Source organism: Salminus brasiliensis, chromosome 17, assembly GCF_030463535.1.
Source record: "Salminus brasiliensis chromosome 17, fSalBra1.hap2, whole genome shotgun sequence".
Lineage (NCBI taxonomy): Eukaryota > Metazoa > Chordata > Actinopteri > Characiformes > Bryconidae > Salminus > Salminus brasiliensis.
The window spans coordinates 31,908,488-31,925,829 of record NC_132894.1 but is presented as its reverse complement, the minus strand read 5'-3'; the positions used below and the strand labels follow the sequence as shown (position 1 = coordinate 31,925,829).

Below are 17,342 nucleotides of genomic sequence, written 5' to 3'. Positions count from 1 at the left end.
TGTGTACTCACTGCCCCTAACACATGTGTGTGTGAGTGTGTGAGTGTGTGTTCACTACCAGATGAGTTAAATGCGGAGGACACATTTCGCTGTACAGTGCACACTGTACAGTGACAATTACGTGCACCTTTACCTTTATGTATATAGCTATATATAAAACAGGCGAAGTGAATAACATTGATTTTCTGGTTACAGTGACACCTGCTGAAGGATAGGGTGTACATCTAAGGTACTTGAGGCATTACCAGGGCCATATTGTGAGGGCTAAAAGTCAAGGTCAGAACATCCCTAAACAATTAGGCCGGTCTTGCTGAGTTTCCCTAGTATGTAGTGGTCAGTACCTACCAAAAGTGCTCCAAGGACGGACAAGCAGTGAGCTGTTTTGGTGGCACTTCACCAGCTGTCAGTGGTATTAATGTTATGGATAATACATCCTACTATACTATCCTGAAACCTCACCTAGACCAGACTCCTTATTTGGACCCATTTAACTTGCCATGGCTGTGGACAGGATCTCTCAGTAGATTCAACACACAGACGTTTACTAAAGTTTCCTTTTTATTATTAATTTCACAAGGTATGTAATTGACTGCTACCATTATTTGTATGTAGATAGATATATTGATATATCAACAACAGAATATCTGAAGTAGGGGCGTTTGTAGATTAGTTGTCCTGGGGCACACAGAATTAGGAGGGGCACAGCTGTACCCCTTTGTATGCCTTATTACTAGTTTTATATTATTCATATTATTATTATTTCTAAGAATACATCCATAATAATGTAACTAATAATAATATAACTATTCTATTGCATTATATTAGTAATATTACTGTCACACACATCAAGGCCTCTTTTACCAGCTAGCATAAATAAAGCACAGGCTACCGTAGCTGATGCCTTCGCTAGTTTAATAAATGCCTTTGCTTTAGGGGGTTAAAATGTATTTGTGGTGAGTTATATAGTTATAATGAGCTGAATTTCTTTTAAATATTTACAAAAGTCTATTTATCCGCAAAGAAACGCCGATAAAACTGACTCGGACTGAAAGCGCTAGCTACACGCCGCTGATGAGACGCTGAGGCATTGTGGGAAATGTAGTGCCAAAAGTCAATTTGCGTGTCGCGTGCTGTAGTTCTGCCCAGCAATCCCCAATAAAATGGACTTTTTATAACTATGATTTTAGAGAAGCACAGGAACATCTGCCTGGGCTGATCTGAAGTGAGACCTGAACTGAGAAGGTCTATTAATGTGTGGTCTTAGTGTATTATGTTGTAGCCACGCCTTATTTAAAACACCACTATGGCACCGTAGAGACTCCGTACTACATACTTAGCCACTTACCTGGACGTGTTTACCTACATTAAAAAATCTGTGACATTTGACTCCCGTTGGGTTGTGGGTTTAACCGCCAGGTGGCGTCTGTGAGCGCGCAACAGGTCAGGAGCTCAGTGCGCCTCTGCTGGAGGATCAGTTCAGCTCCTCCGTGGATGGACGGGCAACTTGACGACAAGTGTCCGCCACGAAAACTTCACCTTTCAACAACTGTCCAGTGTTAAGGTTGTAAAGGGTCGGAATGCAGCGGAGTGTCCCACAGAATCGTTTTGGGGAGCAGGCTGTTCTGTGCGTAAAGGTTCGGTCTGGCTCGGTTCACTTACAGAATGAACAAGCTGTGGGATTACGGTAAGGATTTCGGGTTTGTCTGGAATATTTCCCCGTCTGGATTCGCATAACGCCATATTTCTGCTGGGAAGGCTTTTGATTGGGTCCATTTTGAATTCTTTGCTGTGGTGAGGCAAAGCTCTTGGAGATGGGGGTGTTAATGGAAGAGGAAAACGCTTAAGGCTTAAGCACTGTACTTCTAAACCCCCATAAATCCAACAAGAACCTAGCTACAATAACAGTAACCTGCTGTGAGACTCTCAGTGGGGACACTTCTCAGCATCTCCTATTTGAGAACTCTTTCACTGGGACCATTCCTTCCATGCATCTGTTTATGGGACCACTGTTTTTTTTTTTTCCAACACCTTTAAGCATCTGCCCATGGCAGCAGTCTTCAGCTCCTGGCTGGTGGGACCACTGTTAGTCTGAAAGCTGCTCAGCATATGCTTGGTGAGATCTTTCAGGTCCACGATGGAAGTTGTAGATGCGGCTCCACGCTTTGGAGCTCTGTCGAGAGAGCACAGGACATTTGGAGAACCCGAGGAGCCGTGGAGGACCCTGGAGCAGCAGAGTGGGACGGATGGCGAGACGTGGGAGCTGGTGGACGTGGTTCTGGCTGGAGGAGCACCCTGGGGTTTTACTCTGAGAGGAGGGCTGGAGTACCAAGAGCCTCTGATTATTACAAAGGTAGAGATGGTACACTTGGAGCATGCTGTTTATATAAAGCTGCAGAGCTACTTAATGAAGAGTCTGGATGTGCTATATATATATAAATATATTATATATTTATATAACATATATATACATCATCACCACTGCTCTGTGGTGGTCAGTCCTGTGGGGTCCTGACCTTGGAGGAACAGGGTCAAGTCAAAGGAGGCCAATAGCAAAGTATGCAGAGAACCAGATTACTGGACTACAGTGCTCCGATATGGAGAGTTGAGCTGCACAAATGGGCCAAACTGATTCCAGACCAGGGGTGGTCATAAAATTTTGATATGACTATTTCAATTTATCGCCACATTATTTGGAGAATGTTTGTTCATTATGTTAAAACCACAGATATCCATACTTCTATAATTAGTATTTAAAGCTCATCAGAACGACTGAAGATAGTGCCATTGAAAAACATCTGTCAGCATGGCTACGTCAGCATTGTCTACTTAACCGCAAAGAGCTCCACACGCAAGTTCTTATCTGGTGTCAGCGTGTCCTTCTCCAGGAACAATGAGCGTCCACACGTCAGAGAATCTTTCAGCCGCTTAAAGTCAATGAAAAGTGAGAAGAGGTCTTCAGTCCATAGCCATGCCATAGAAGAACCACTTTTGGTTCCCTAGAGAACCATGTTTGTAGTAGAGATGTGTGAGTGTGAAGAACCTGTCTACTGGTGAAGAACCTTTGAACATTGACATTGACTCTTTAGACCTTTAAAAGGTTCTTCACACCAAGACTGTAGCCATGAATTGAACAATTGGGGGTGGGGGGGGGGGGTGTAACTCTAGATGCAGTAGTGAGATTAATGGGTGTGGATAGATTTTTATTATTTAATATATAATATTTATTTAAATAAATACTAGTTTTTGTGGGTGAGCCTGTTTAAAGGAATCCCACGTGAAGGCGAAGTAAAGTGTCGATCATTGTAGTGATGTGTGTGTAAAGTTTAGGCCAATTTTTAATCATTTAATTATTAACTTATTCATTTCTTAATGACTCTCTGCTTGAGACGCATTTAACGTCCTTCAGGGTGAGGTTTGGCTGAATGGCACCACAAGTTGCAACTTTTTATTTAATGTCCGAAAACACCAGCGAATCAGAAGCTCGCTGGTTCGAGCCCCAGCGATGCCACAGCCCTCCTTGCAAGAGCCTTGCAGGAGTCTCCCAGCTAATGCAGGAGAGTTGGCAGCAACTTTTTTTTCCTGAGACCTGCTCATTAGTCAGGACTGTTGCGCTGTTGGGACTCCCAGTGACGGATGGCTATGTGGTTGGTGTGGCGCAACAGATAACACCTCCGCCTACCATTGCGTTACAACAACACCATGTGGGAGACCAGGGTTCGATTCCCGGTCTGGGTGACTATGCTGCGCTACACCAATAAGAGTCCTTGGGCCAGACTCCTAACACTACATTGGGCCAGACTCCTAACCCTCCTCTGTAATACCAGTAACCATGTAAGTCGCTCTGGATAAGAGCGTCTGCTAAATACCATAAATGTAAATGGCTGTGGTATTGCTGGGGCTCGAACCAGCAAGCTTCTGATTCGCTGGTGTTTTTGCACCACTGCAAAAATCTTAGTCAGCAGGTTTTTCTACATTAAACCATTTCACACCAAACCTCACCCTGAATGATGTTAAGTGCGTCTCAAGCAGAGAGTCGTTAAGAAATTAATAACTTAATAATTAAATGATTAAAAATTGGCCTAAACTTTACAAACACATCACTACAATGATCACTTTACTTCACCTTTACGTGGGATTCCTTTAAATATGCCCATGACTGTTGTTGGATGCTGTGTAAGTGTGTGACTAGTTAGCCTTCTGGGTAATTTGGCTATCATAGTTAGCATTAGTAGCAATAGTTAATTGATTTAGCACTCGCAGATCTGCCCGTTTCCCCCAAATATGTTAGCTTTCATGCGATTACTGACATGGCTTAGTAAAATTCAGGATTACCACAGTAACCGTTCCAGCACTAAATGATGTACTGACCTTAACAGTACTTTATCGTGCAAGTTAGAGATGATAGCAACAGATGGGAACACTGACAGATCCTTACAATGCACAAAGCTAGTGAGATATAATTGGATTTATTTATTATTAATTACATCAGTATATTTGAGGGGGAGGGGGGGGGTTGATATATATAGTGACTACGACCTTGCTTCACACTCACACCTCTACTACACCATGTTAGCCAATGCAGGCAGCTGTTAGCTGATGTACCAGAAACCTGGCTGGCTGTGTTCTCCTCCAAGCGTGTTGACCATGAATGAAGTGGTTGATTGGCTTCATGTCGGAGGAAGCATTCCCCTGCTCTCGGAAATGAAACTGAGTTAAAGTACTTCAAAGTCTTCAATTTCAGGGTTACTGTAGTAAAGGTCCAATCTTAGCACAGTCATACCCATTGGCAACATGAACGTCATCGTTTTATGGGCATTATGTCATGGATTTGATGCTCGTTAGTTACCAGAAATATCAAGAAAACTGAAAAAAGCAATATCACAGGATACTGGTGTTGATGTTTTTCACTTGTTAGGAAGGCTATGACAGGCAGCACATCATTCATACAGTCCGTACAGGGTGTATCTACCTTCTTCCACGCCATGTGGAACAGGTTTGCTTCCTTTCATCTGAAAGACCTGGATTCAGCACCGCACTTTATTCTTTCACACCTCGTGGAGTGTTTGGTCTGAAAACATGACCCCATTTTTCCGCTCTCTTCGGCACGGATCCCATGCTACATTTCCTGGCCACGGATACCTTTACATTAGCAGCGGCTCTCTCTAGGTTTTGACATCTAGATGTTAGACTAAAGAGCCATAGCAACCCCCTAAACCCTCTGGATATTTTGAAACAACATTTTCTTAACTGGTGTAGAACTTCGTCTTGTGTCATTGTCAGTGGCTTGTCGGTTTGAGACTTTATTAAAAGTTAGTACTAAATAACTTCTAGAAGAACAACTGCATGTAGTGCCTTTTTTGTAGCTATTTTAAAGGGGAATTCCACCAATTTTTCAATTGTTCTGCATAATTAAACTTAATGAAATCATTGAGATGTAAAGTGAATGAAAAAAAAATGCATCAAAATGGGCTCTGATTGGCTCAGCGGTCTACTACGCTACCACTATGGCCCTAGGGTTGCAAGTTCCAATCCCGAGCCATGTTGCTTTGCCATCAGTGGCCGGAGTCAGAGAGAGCACAATTGGCCATGCTCTTGAGCTATGTTGGCTAGCTCAGGCATCTGTTAGCTGGTGCGGTGCAGCTGGGGACCCCTTGCTTTCCTCCGAGTGTGTCGGCCACCCTGCAATGCCTCATTGCCATCAATAAAAAAAGGCGGTGGCTTCACATGTATTTGAGTCTTCTAGTGTCAGCAGTATTGCTAGTGCTAGGGTGAGTTACAAATGGGTGGGTGAAAACCTGGATGAAGAAATGTATTAAAAAAACACCATAGAAACCAGGTCCAAGCTACTGTCTGAAACACAGCACTTATTTATTTATATTTATTCTTCATTTTACCCCAGTTTTCACCCCAATTTCAGTCATTCAGCCCACCAAGAGTCACATGAAGCCAACCACCATCTTCTCAAACTGCCTCTAACTTAACATCATTGGACGGCTAATCGTATTTGGAGACTAACACTAGCTGTCAGTTCTATTACATTAGCTAGAAGATGCTCACACTAGCATCGAATTGAGTAATAAGGGAGAGGGAGGTCAACCCTACCCACCCTGAAAGAGTGGGGACTATTGTGCTGTTTTGGACTCCCAGTGACGGATGGCTGTGGCATCACTTGGGAGCGAACCAGGATGTTTCTGGGTGTTTTCGGACACTAAATCAAATGTTGCAACCTCTGGTTCTACTCACCAGCACTGTAAATAAATCAGCATTAACCATTTCACACCAAATTTCCACACTGAGTGCGTTTCAAGCAACAAGTCTTTGCGAATTTGGTGAAATTTCCCTTTGAAATGTGGTTTTCTAACTCGTTCCGAGTTCATGATACGTGTATTATATGTCTTCAGTATGTCATCAAGTATCATGCAGTTTTATTTTTGCAGTAGTACCCAACCCTAAGTACAGTACGGACTTCCAGGGAAATGTCTGGCAGTATGAAGTGTTATTAAATGCTCAGTGAAAGCCACTGCGGTGTAGACGTACAGAAGAGAGGCAGTGTAATGCTGTATATCTTGTCAGGGTCATCAGGTATAGGAGCGATTGAACCACTTTCAGATCATGATGGACACCATACAACATACGTTCAGCAACAGGGAGTAATTTTCAGTAATACAAGACATTGTTCTTACCTCTTTGAAAGGGAACATATCTTTAAACCCAAAATCAACAGACTAAAATAGTGTAAAATACCTATATCTACCCAGTGCTCACTTACTCCAGGAGTGTAGGAATATTTATGTGACGCTACAAAAATACCTACAAAAACCCTACAAAAATAAATGTATTTATTGTAAAATTATAATTCACTGCATCCAGGTAGATTTCTACTTTGTATAAACGTCTCAGTATTAGCATGTATAATATGTATAATTAGATATTTTATTATAGTAATGTATAATACTGTATAACAAATAATACTGTATAGGATATTGCCATCAACCCACTATATATTCCTAATTCCTGTATACTGGTGCATCCTTATAAACATTTCTCATTACGGGGTTATTTAGTGTATTTGCATAAAAAGGCTAAAAGCACTACAACACTAGGCCGGCCACCCCCCCTCCAAGTCCACTTAAAATCAGTGTGTTTCAGTCTTAGGTAAAATAACAGGGTTCATTTTAAAGTAGGTAAATTGGCCTGCAAAATAACATCTCACCATTTTTTGCCACGTACTTAAATACACTATATGGACAAAAGTATTGGGACACCTGCTCTTTCATTGTTTCTTCCAAATTCAAAGGTACACATTGAATACATTCATTGGAAGAGGTGTCCACAAACATTTGGACATAAGGTGTACGTCACATACTGACTGTTCTTAAAATACTGTATAAACTGCATTCCTTCGCACCTTTAAACGTATCATCATAAGAAGCCGTTTTCACTGGCCGTAACGTCACCTTGGCAGGAAACATGGGGGCTTTTGAGGGTGATACCGGAGGCTCCAGCAGTGCCAGGAGCTGCAGAAGAATGTGTGCGATTTCTGTGATTCTCAGAATGTTATGACTTAGCCGTGTGTGTGTGAGTGTGTGTGTGAGGCCTGTGCAGGATACATTTAGCGCTGCATTACTGAAGGTCATGCTGACAGTGCTCCTCACACTGTTCTCATTTTGGGACACAACACTCTCGTCCAGAGGTCGCAGATATCTGATTGGGGCTTCAAGTGAAATCTAACAGCTTAGCAAATGCTGAGTAGACGGATGACGTGTTTAGGATTTGTATAAATGTGCATTGGCTCATGTGAGTAGAGCTACACTTACAGAGCAATTAATTAGGAACACTGTATTTATACTGGCTGGGGCCTCCTTGTGCTCTCGACGCAGCCTCACTTCTTCACTGCATGGACTCCATAAGAAGCTGGAAACATTCCTTTGAGAGGCCACGTTGGCCACGTTGACATGTTGACACGATTGCGTCACACTTGCCACACTTGATTTCCCAGGAGCACCGTCATGCTGCAGATCTCTAGGTCTCTCTAGGTCTCTAGGTCACATCCAAATTCAGATCTGGTAACCGGGAAGGCCTCTGAAGAACACTGACGTGGTGCGTCATCATGCCGGAAGTACCTGTTAGAAGATGGTGTGGCCATGAAGGGATGGATGTACATGGTCAGCAAGCATACTCCAATAGGATGTGGCATTGAATAGAGCTGGGCAATATGACGATATTTTATCGTATTGTGATAAATTTTGATATCGTAATGACAATATGCTTTTCTACGTTAGTGCTTAATAAACACTGATCAGCTGCAGGTTTCATTACTAACAGTGTAATTAGACTGGTTTAATTAGATGAAGAGCAGCAGTTAATAAAAATGGCTCGTATATTGTGATCTAATCACCCAGCCTAGGCATTGAAGCCATGCTTGATTGGTATTAACAGCCAAGAAAACATTACACCCATTTCACCACCCTCCACCAGCCTGGACCGTTGACTCAAGGCAGGTTGGGCCCATGGATTCATGCTGTTGGTACCAAATTCTGACTGCACCATCTGTGAGCCTCAGCAGAAATGGAGATTCATAATGTTTTCAACTGTCCAGTTTGGGTAAGCCTGTGCCCACTGCAGCCTCAGTCTTCTGTTCTAGCGCACAAGAGTGGGACCTGACGTGGTCTTCTGCTGTTGTAGCTCATCCGCCTCAAGGTTCTGCTTTTCACCACAGTTGTTCAGAGAGGGTATCTTGAGTTACTGTAGCTTTTCCGTTGGCTCCAACCAGTCTGGCCTTTCTCCATCTTTCAACTCGTGCAACTCATCAACAAGATGTTTCCATCTGCAGAATTGCTGCTCACTGTGTTTTCCTTATTACACCAAGCTCTAGAGACTGTTCTGCTGAAGTTCCCAGTCCTAGAGACCCCCAAACCAGCCTGTCTGGGGCCAACAAACACAGCATCCTAAAAATCGCTGAAATCGAATGGTTCTGATGGTTGACGTGAACATTAGCTGAAGCTGCTGGTCTGTATCTGCATGAGGTTGTGCATTTCAGTGCAGCCACACGATTGGCTGAAGCGGTAGGTGTACAGGTGTTCGATTTTGGCATGAAAAGGTGACCATCACAACTTGCTAAGCAGTGGATCCAAGGGTCAGTCACTGCTCTGTCATGCTTTTGTCTCAGTGCATATGCATTTATAGGCCTCCCTCTGATAAAGTAATCCAATAGGGCTAAAGCTGCATTTTCTGTATCTCCAAGCTCTCCTAGGGCTGTGCCTAAATGATAGTGACGAGTTCAATGACGGCGCATGTTCAGTAACAACACACACTTGTTGTCGCCACAACTAAAAACTGCCTGGTTTTCACCGAAGCGTTGGAGTTGACTCACATTCAGCCCCATAATGGAGCTCCGTCCAAAACCACAGCCTCAGCTATTTTCAGCTTTCAGCTCGCGGCAGGCTCTCAAACCCTTGCTCTGCCCCCGATCACAGTGAGGCAGTTAGTTGTTTACTGTTTACTGTTGTCTGGTCCTTTCTTACTGACCATAGGTCACCTTTCCTTTCACAGGTCGCGATAAGAAGTAGTGTTGTCTCCAACGTTCACTGCTTCTTCAAGACTTCACTGCCGTAAACAACTCAATACTGCAACTTTCAAGAATTTCAATGCTCTTAAAAAACACTCCCACAGTGTTACAGTCGTACTAAGGCTGTCGAAGCCTTTTTTTTGTTTGAGGTCCAAAGTACAATTGTGGTAGGCTGAGGGCCTGAAATAAAGGTCCTGAAAGTTTCAGATCAAGTTGTTGAAATGAATTTTATAAAACGACACCCTGTTTTGTTAACAAAATGCAAATTTAAAGAGAAAATAAGAATTATATATAATAAAATAAATAAAAATGATATATTATAAAGTTATATATATGTAATATATAGGTTTACTGTGAAACAGTTCCACACTGCAGATTCTAATCTGTTTGGTCACCTTCTGAGAATACTCCTTACTGCTGCATGCTGGGAATAATGTCTGTTCAGGGCGCCTAGAGAACACCACAGGGCGCTTTGCTAGAACACAGTGGTAAAAACAAAGGATCGGAACTGGATTTGATTAAAATTGATGATACCTGATCTTATATACATACATATATCAGCTCTGATCCTGATCCACAACAGTAAAGCTCTATTGGATTATAAATCTAATTTAAATATAAATATATTTGCTTATAAAATTTAAATGTAAAATATAAATGAAAAAACATTATCAGCCCATATTACCTTAATTTTAAGCCCCTTAAAATCGATATCTGTATTATCAAATTTGCCCATATCGGTCAGCCCTTGGCAGAGGCCTAACCAAAAGAGAGCCTCGATGCCTGAGTGGCCCCAGCTCTTTCCTCACAGGAGATGGCGTATTGTGGCCTCTCTGCACAGTCTAAAGTTTCAGCCTCTTGAATTTTTAACCGTCACACTCAGGTTGCTTTTCTTTTGTCTCGGGATGGAAGGAATATAACGAATGGCTGATGGTACCTGATAGGTCGTCATCCCTGATACCGTGTCGGTACACTTGGCTTTGTTTTCACCATGATGGCTAGCTGCTAGCTGAATACAGAGATCATTGTTTATCTTGATGGTGCTGTGTCTGAAACGTACAGTACATTCCTCCTTTATCTTTCCCATCAGTCTTTTAGTAGTGGTGGTGCTGGACGTGCCCTGGGGCCTCCTTTTATAAGTTATAGACTTACAGTGAGGAGGTATGCTCTGGAGCACTTGCTAGTTCTTCTAAAGTGTGTGAATTTGTCTATTAGTCTTTTGCCCCCTTATATGATGATTTGGCCTGTCACCCTCATCACCACAGGAGCTGTAGTTTGTTTTTACTGTCATGGAAAGAGGCCTACAGGGCTGTTATCCTTGCTGTGGTTTGGGTTAAATAAAGCTTTTTCTGGCAGTGTTTTGACTGTGATGACTACTCAAGAGGTGTATCAGCGCTGACCAGACTTTCCCACCGGACATCAGTCAGCAAAAGCTGTGTGTTCTCATACATGGCCACCACAGAGAGAGAGAGAGAGAGAGAGAGAGAAAAGAGCTGAAATTGAGGAAATTAGGGAAAAAAGTGATGGCAGCAGTGGAGACTTATCTTCTGGGCCTGACATCGTGTTTATTGCTATCTGACCATGACAGCGTGTCCGCAGTCCAGGCCCTGGGTGTCTGTTCTGCTGTTAGACGCACATTTCTGTTGGTGTACCCAGTAAGACTGGCTGATATTGGCCAAGGATTATTATTTAGTGGTTAATCCAATTTTGGCAGTTTTGGAGTCCCACAGGGTTCTATTTTAGGGTCTGTAAAACTTAATTATTTTAAATTATGTCAGTAATGTAGTTATGAGTGTGGAGAACTAAAGTGAAGAACTAAATCTGGGGTTTATTGGGTTAACCAACATTTTTTTCTCTCTTTGTCCTTTTTAAAGCAACAGTATGTAGAAAGTTTACCATAAAATAGCGGGTTCACAATCTTGGGATTGGGATGCTTCACTGGCTTGTAACAGGGAGAGCACCATCTATATCGTGGGTATTCTGGGCAAAGCACAGTTTTGACTGCAATGTGTAACTTGTGTGGAAAAGCGGGTAGGAAAAATTCATGAATCTTATTGGTGTCTCAGCTTGTCCAGAAATGCATGTGTAAAGCGTGTCCTTCTTGACTGTTGGCTCAAAGCGTGTATTACACTTCCCGACTTTTAACTTTATATTTATACAGTTTTCAGTCATTTTACTCTGTAATATTCTGTAGATTCTCATGTTTTATACAAACAGATCAACAAATCATAATGAGGGGAACTCTGTCCATCACCTAAACTGGACCGACTGGAAGATGAGTTTTTTTTAAAGATGTCTACAATGTCATGTGGTTTAATTTACGATCCAAAATGACCAGTACCTCCAAACTGCCTTTAAAGAATGGCTCGGGTATCGGGCCTGCATACTCATAAGACCAAATTTCACAGTGTTCAGTACTGACAGTTTACTACGCATGTGATTCTAATACCATTGTAACACCAGTCTTCTGTCTGTGTGTGTGTGTGTGTGTGTGTGGCTGCATGTGAACAGGTGGAGGAGGGGAGTCGAGCAGCGTCGGCGCAGCTCCAGGTGGGTGATGAGATTGTCAGTATTAACGCAGTTCCCCTGAGTGGCTACAGACAGGAGGCCATCTGCCTGGTGAAGAGCTCCTACAGGACACTGGCGCTGGGGTTGAAACGGTAGGCCTGGGGCGGGGGGCTGGGTCATTAACACGTCAATTGAGGGTCCCATCTCAAACATTTTAGCTAATGAAGCCCACTGTCTTCTATAAACATTAATCAGTGTATTTTTGGCATATGAATTGTCCATGTCCATGTCCATATGTCCATATTTTATAGATAACATGAAGATAATTGGTTGGGTATAATCTGTCATTAGCTACATTAGAAGCATTAACACTATAGAAGCAAGCTTTTAGACACTAAACAGGTCCTAGCTGATCAGCATCAGGTCTGTTTAAGATTACTTAAAGGAACAGTTCAGTAAAAAATCAAATGAGCATGATTGATCACTGACCCCAGATGCAGTCGATCAGCTAAGACAGTTGTCTGGTGTGTGCTTCTTTAGTTTAGAACAGAAGATGCTAGGCTAACGTTGCTAACAAACACTGGACCTAGACTGGCACCAATCTCATCTCAGTAAATACAAGCCCAAAAAAAAACGTCTCTCAACTCGCTCAGAACGCATCCAGGCCTACTTCATGTGTTTGGTGAAGACACATTGCTGTGGTTTACAACATGATGAGACTTACTTTAGTTTATATATACAATTTATATATATATATTATAATTAGCAGCGCTAAGAAGCTAAATGGTAGGACAGACTGCCAAAGCCCTAATTTTTTACTGTGTTATTGCTATTCGAGAGACATGCAGGTTGACAGTTTAAAAGTACTGCCACTAAGATATAAGGTAGTACACTAGAGGGCGCTCTCGAGCGAGTTCATAATGAATGGGTTAATGTAATGTACATGTTTAACATTGCAAAGGTACTCGCATTAAACATGAACATAGCATAAGCAGGCCAGGACGTTAACTGCTATACCAGCTATAGTAACCCCTGACTGGCAGCTCCAACTCCAGCATCAGCTCGCCAACCAATCAGCACTCAGTATTGGCCAAAAACGAAAAATAAATCAATAAATAAAATAAACTCTATTTTAACTTTGTGTTTTGAGCTGTTTAGATCCTATCACTCACATCCACAAGGACTCGCTTGTGTGATTTTTACCCTGGCTCTAAACATGTTCAAATATTAAAGTATTTTTAAACCTATTTGGTAGATTTTGAAGTAGATCTTTATGAGCAAATAAGTTACAATTTGGGCGTACATTTCCTGAGATGAGATTGGTGACAGTCTTGTGTTCTGTCCCCTGTTGTAAACTAGAGAACCACATGCAAGTATTGGTCATGTCTTGACTAATCAGGCGGATTTTGGTAAAGGATAAATTATGATCATTAGATTTTTTTTATCAGATTCTTCCTTTAGCAACTGTAGGTCTGTGCTGATTTATAAGTAACTGATAGTGCAATGTTTGGCAATTATCTTGCAATTCAGACACCAAACATATCCTGGTGGATCGTCTAGACAGTTTGGTAAGTCTGGTTTTGGGCGGAGGAATCTCTGTGTAAAGGAAAATCAACAGCTTGTCGTTGCCGTGTTTTGAACACAGCAGATTGTTTCTGGTCTTGCAGTTGAGATCCTTCTGAGCCTGATAATAATGTGTGCACAGCTATTACTCTGAGATTGCTTTGCCACGCCACAGACTAGGCTGAGGTTTGAACTGGAGGCAGCTTTGGTTAGAACGCATCATTACTGGGCTGCAGTGGACCAGTCTGCTTTGTTTTTCTGCAGTGCCATAAAAGGCCTGTGTTTAAATAGGATGTGTGAAGTCCACTATACGCTTATATAACCCTGCTGTCGCAGAATGAAAGAGGGGGAGATGACGAGTGGTTGAGAATGTGCTTTATGTTAATATGCTAATGTTTCTGTTTCCGGTTTATTGGTGCATTCTACATTATGAGTGCAGGGTAATGGGTTCGATTTCCCCACCAGGGAAAACGCACCACAATACACAGATAAGGCTCCCTGGATAAGACTCCTAACTCTGTATTTTCCTAGCTATATATATATATATATATATATATATATATATATATATAGGAAAATACAGAGTTAGGAGTCTTATCCAGGGAGCCTTATCTGTGTATATATATATATATATATATATATATATATATGTGTATATTCTAGCATCAGGCTACTACAATAGCAACAAGACAATGCATTGGACATGGTTTAGTGTTACAGCACAACCAGATGAGAGGTTGCGGGACAGTTTACTGTAGGGGTGTAAGAATTAATCAATAGATCGAAGTATCACAATATTATGTTGTGCAGCACTGTATCGATTATTACTACGGTTGGTTTACAGTGGTTCATTTTGTATAGTATTTAACCCCAACCACTAGACGGCAGTGTTGTCTTCAGGTCCCACTGTTCTATTCTATGCCTATGATGGTGTCGCCGGCACTAGCAAGGGTGGAGTCTTGACTGTGCAGTCAAGCCGCTCATATTTTGAACTGCCACCGATGCAACAACACCAGGCAACCAACACACCTGTGGCGACGGGGCTGTGTCCCAAACCACACACTACCACACTATTACACAGTGTTTCAGAACTAGCCACCATTAGAACTGCAGCTTAATAGTGTTGTGGCCTCAGTAAAGTAAAGATGTGTGTGATTTGGGACGCAGACCCAACATTATATTTTATAGCTTCACATAATCTACATAATCCTGCTTGGTCCAGTCCAGGGGAACCAGACTACACCCAAAGTGGAGCAACAGGAATGGCCCAGGTTTATTTGATGTACAGTCTGGAAGTCTTAGGAGCTGCATGTCCTGGTTTTACATAAGCATATCACTAGCAAAGAAAAAGGTCTAGTCAGTGCTGCGAGCTAGCGGATGACACTATTATTTAGCTAAAGGGGAACAAAAAGGGGCTCATTATTGTGTCCAAGTGCACGCCGTCACACAAAAGAGGCTTGAGGGGCTGCCATTGTCCAGCAGCACCATGGCCTTGTCTCGTCAGGCTTTGTCTGGATTCCGACGCCGCGGCTTCGGGGCCTTGAAGAGCCAGCGTCAGACTGAGGACAGCTGGTGGGCAGCTTTCTCCAGAGACTTTGTTACACCTTAGGCCGTTGTCAGGACAACACGGGAACCCCAGCATTAGGAAAGAGAAGATTATTGTTTTTTTTATGATGTACAGTCAGGTCTAAAAGTATTTGGACAGTGAGGTTTTTGTCATTTTTCCCCTGTGCACCACCTTAACCACCAGTGGATATGAAATTAGAAATCAAGATGTGAATCAATCAAGTGCAGATTTTCAGCTTTAAGGATTTAAGAATATGATATATCGTAGCTGTCCCACCAAACATTTCTTACTTTTTTACATAGTGTACATCTGTCAGGTTTTTTGTATGTTTTATCCAAATCTACTGATTAATGGACCAATAGAAATGCTCCAAAATGTCTTGGAGTACAGTCTTTTTACATTGACTTCCATTGAAAGTTAGAAAGGTTTTTTACTTCTCCTGTAAAGTTGCTGTTTTGGAGGTACGAGGAACACAGGCTCAAAAGTAATTGGACAAATTAACTTAATGCTTTAAGTTTAGGGTTTTTTTAATGCTTGGATGGAAATCCTTTGCAGTCAATAAAGTCTGGAGTCTGGAACCCATAGACCCGTAGATTTTTTCTCCCTTGAGACGCTTTGCCAGGTCTTTACTGCAGCCGCCTGCAGTTGCTGCTCATTTGTGGGTCTGTATGCCTTCAGTCTTGTCTTTTGCAACCTTGGTTGGGTTGAGGTTAGATAACTGACTCTGACATTTTAAATATTTAAAAAATTGTATTTTTCTTCCTTCTGAAGCTCTTGGGTTGCTTTTGCTGTGTCTTGCTGTGTGCTGTGGGTCATTATCCATCGCTAGCAAGGGTCCTGGTAAGCTGCTGGCAAGCACTATAATGTACTAAGCACCCTACCCTACTGGGTCAGTTGGGCCATCTAGTGGTAACACCAGTGCTCTGCACTATAGTTGTGGTTTCCCTGTGAAGTGGGTCTGGGATGCCAAACTTGAGATGCTGGGAGGCTTCTGGAGGTGTTGTGGGCTTAGTTCAGCAAAACACTGTGATGGGAAGGTCATGGGTAACCCTAACTGTTAGGTGCAGGGTCTTGTCATATTCATTGTCCCAGTGGAAGTGTTGCTGAACTGGATACCACAGGACACAGACAGGTCTTGTAGAGTCCATGTCTTGATGGGCCTGGCTGCATATGCCTTCACAGTACTAGGCAGGTGGTGTTAATGTTGTGGCTAATGGCTAGTGTAGATACACTATATGTCCAAATGTATGTGGACAGCCCTTTTAATGCAGGCATTCAGCTACACCCATTGCTGACACAGATGTTCAAATGCACACACACACACATCACACACAGCTTGTCTAGTTCCTGTAGAGAAATACGGCCAATAGAATAGGACTCTCTGGTGCAGATAAACATGAACCTATTGCCACCATGCTGCCTAATGTCAGGCATGGTCTAGAGGAGTATTAAGCCCCCCAGTATTGAGCTGTGGAGCAGTGAAAGAACCATGTTCTCTGGAATGAGGGATGGTGCTCCATCCAATACTTTTGGGATGAGTTGGGGAGTTAAGGATGAGGTGGAATGGTGGTCATCCAACATCCTGACCACACTAACGCTTTTGTCACTGAATGCAATCAAATTCTCACAGCAGTGCTCCTCCAAAATCTAGTAGAAAGCCTTCTTCCCTGGACAGCAGAGACAATTACTCTTTTAATACCTTTGATTTCGGAAGAAACAATAAATAGGCAGGTGTCCCAATACTTTTGTCTATATAATGTGTATATATTGAACTGATCCTAACTTATGAGTTGTTTTTTTTTCACCTTACTGCACTTATTAACGCTCTACATAGGCTGCTGACTGGCTTCTCTGGCCTTAGCTCAGAATCCAATTACGAGCGGCAGGACAAGCTAGTCCAACCGTAGGGCATTGGACAAGGAAGACCACTCTGAAGTCAAGCCGTTGCGTAACCTTGTGCATTGGCTTTGACTGAAGTTTTGTTAAAGGGAGGGAAAGTGAAGGCTACTTTTTGGAGTCTTGAAGCTACAGGACTATAAGTGGTCACTTTACCGTCCCTTAGTGAACCCCTTCCTCCCCCCCGTGCTGTTAGAGAAATGGATGGTGCCATTGCCTAGGTGAGCTCATTCGGCTCAC

At 42.5% G+C, this 17,342-nt stretch overlaps 1 protein-coding gene across 2 annotated transcripts in view; it reads left to right on the top strand.

Moving 5' to 3' along the window:
* Nucleotides 1-1,582: 1,582 nt before the first annotated feature.
* Nucleotides 1,583-17,342, top strand: part of shroom2b (shroom family member 2b) — a 33,228-nt gene continuing 17,468 nt past the window's right edge. For both annotated transcript variants that reach the window (XM_072660217.1, XM_072660218.1), the window contains exons 1-3: nt 1,583-1,684; nt 2,036-2,350; nt 12,080-12,228. In XM_072660217.1, coding sequence (XP_072516318.1) covers nt 2,135-2,350; nt 12,080-12,228 — 365 coding nt within the window. In that variant the 5' untranslated portion in view covers nt 1,583-1,684; nt 2,036-2,134. The remainder of the gene's footprint in view (nt 1,685-2,035; nt 2,351-12,079; nt 12,229-17,342) is intronic.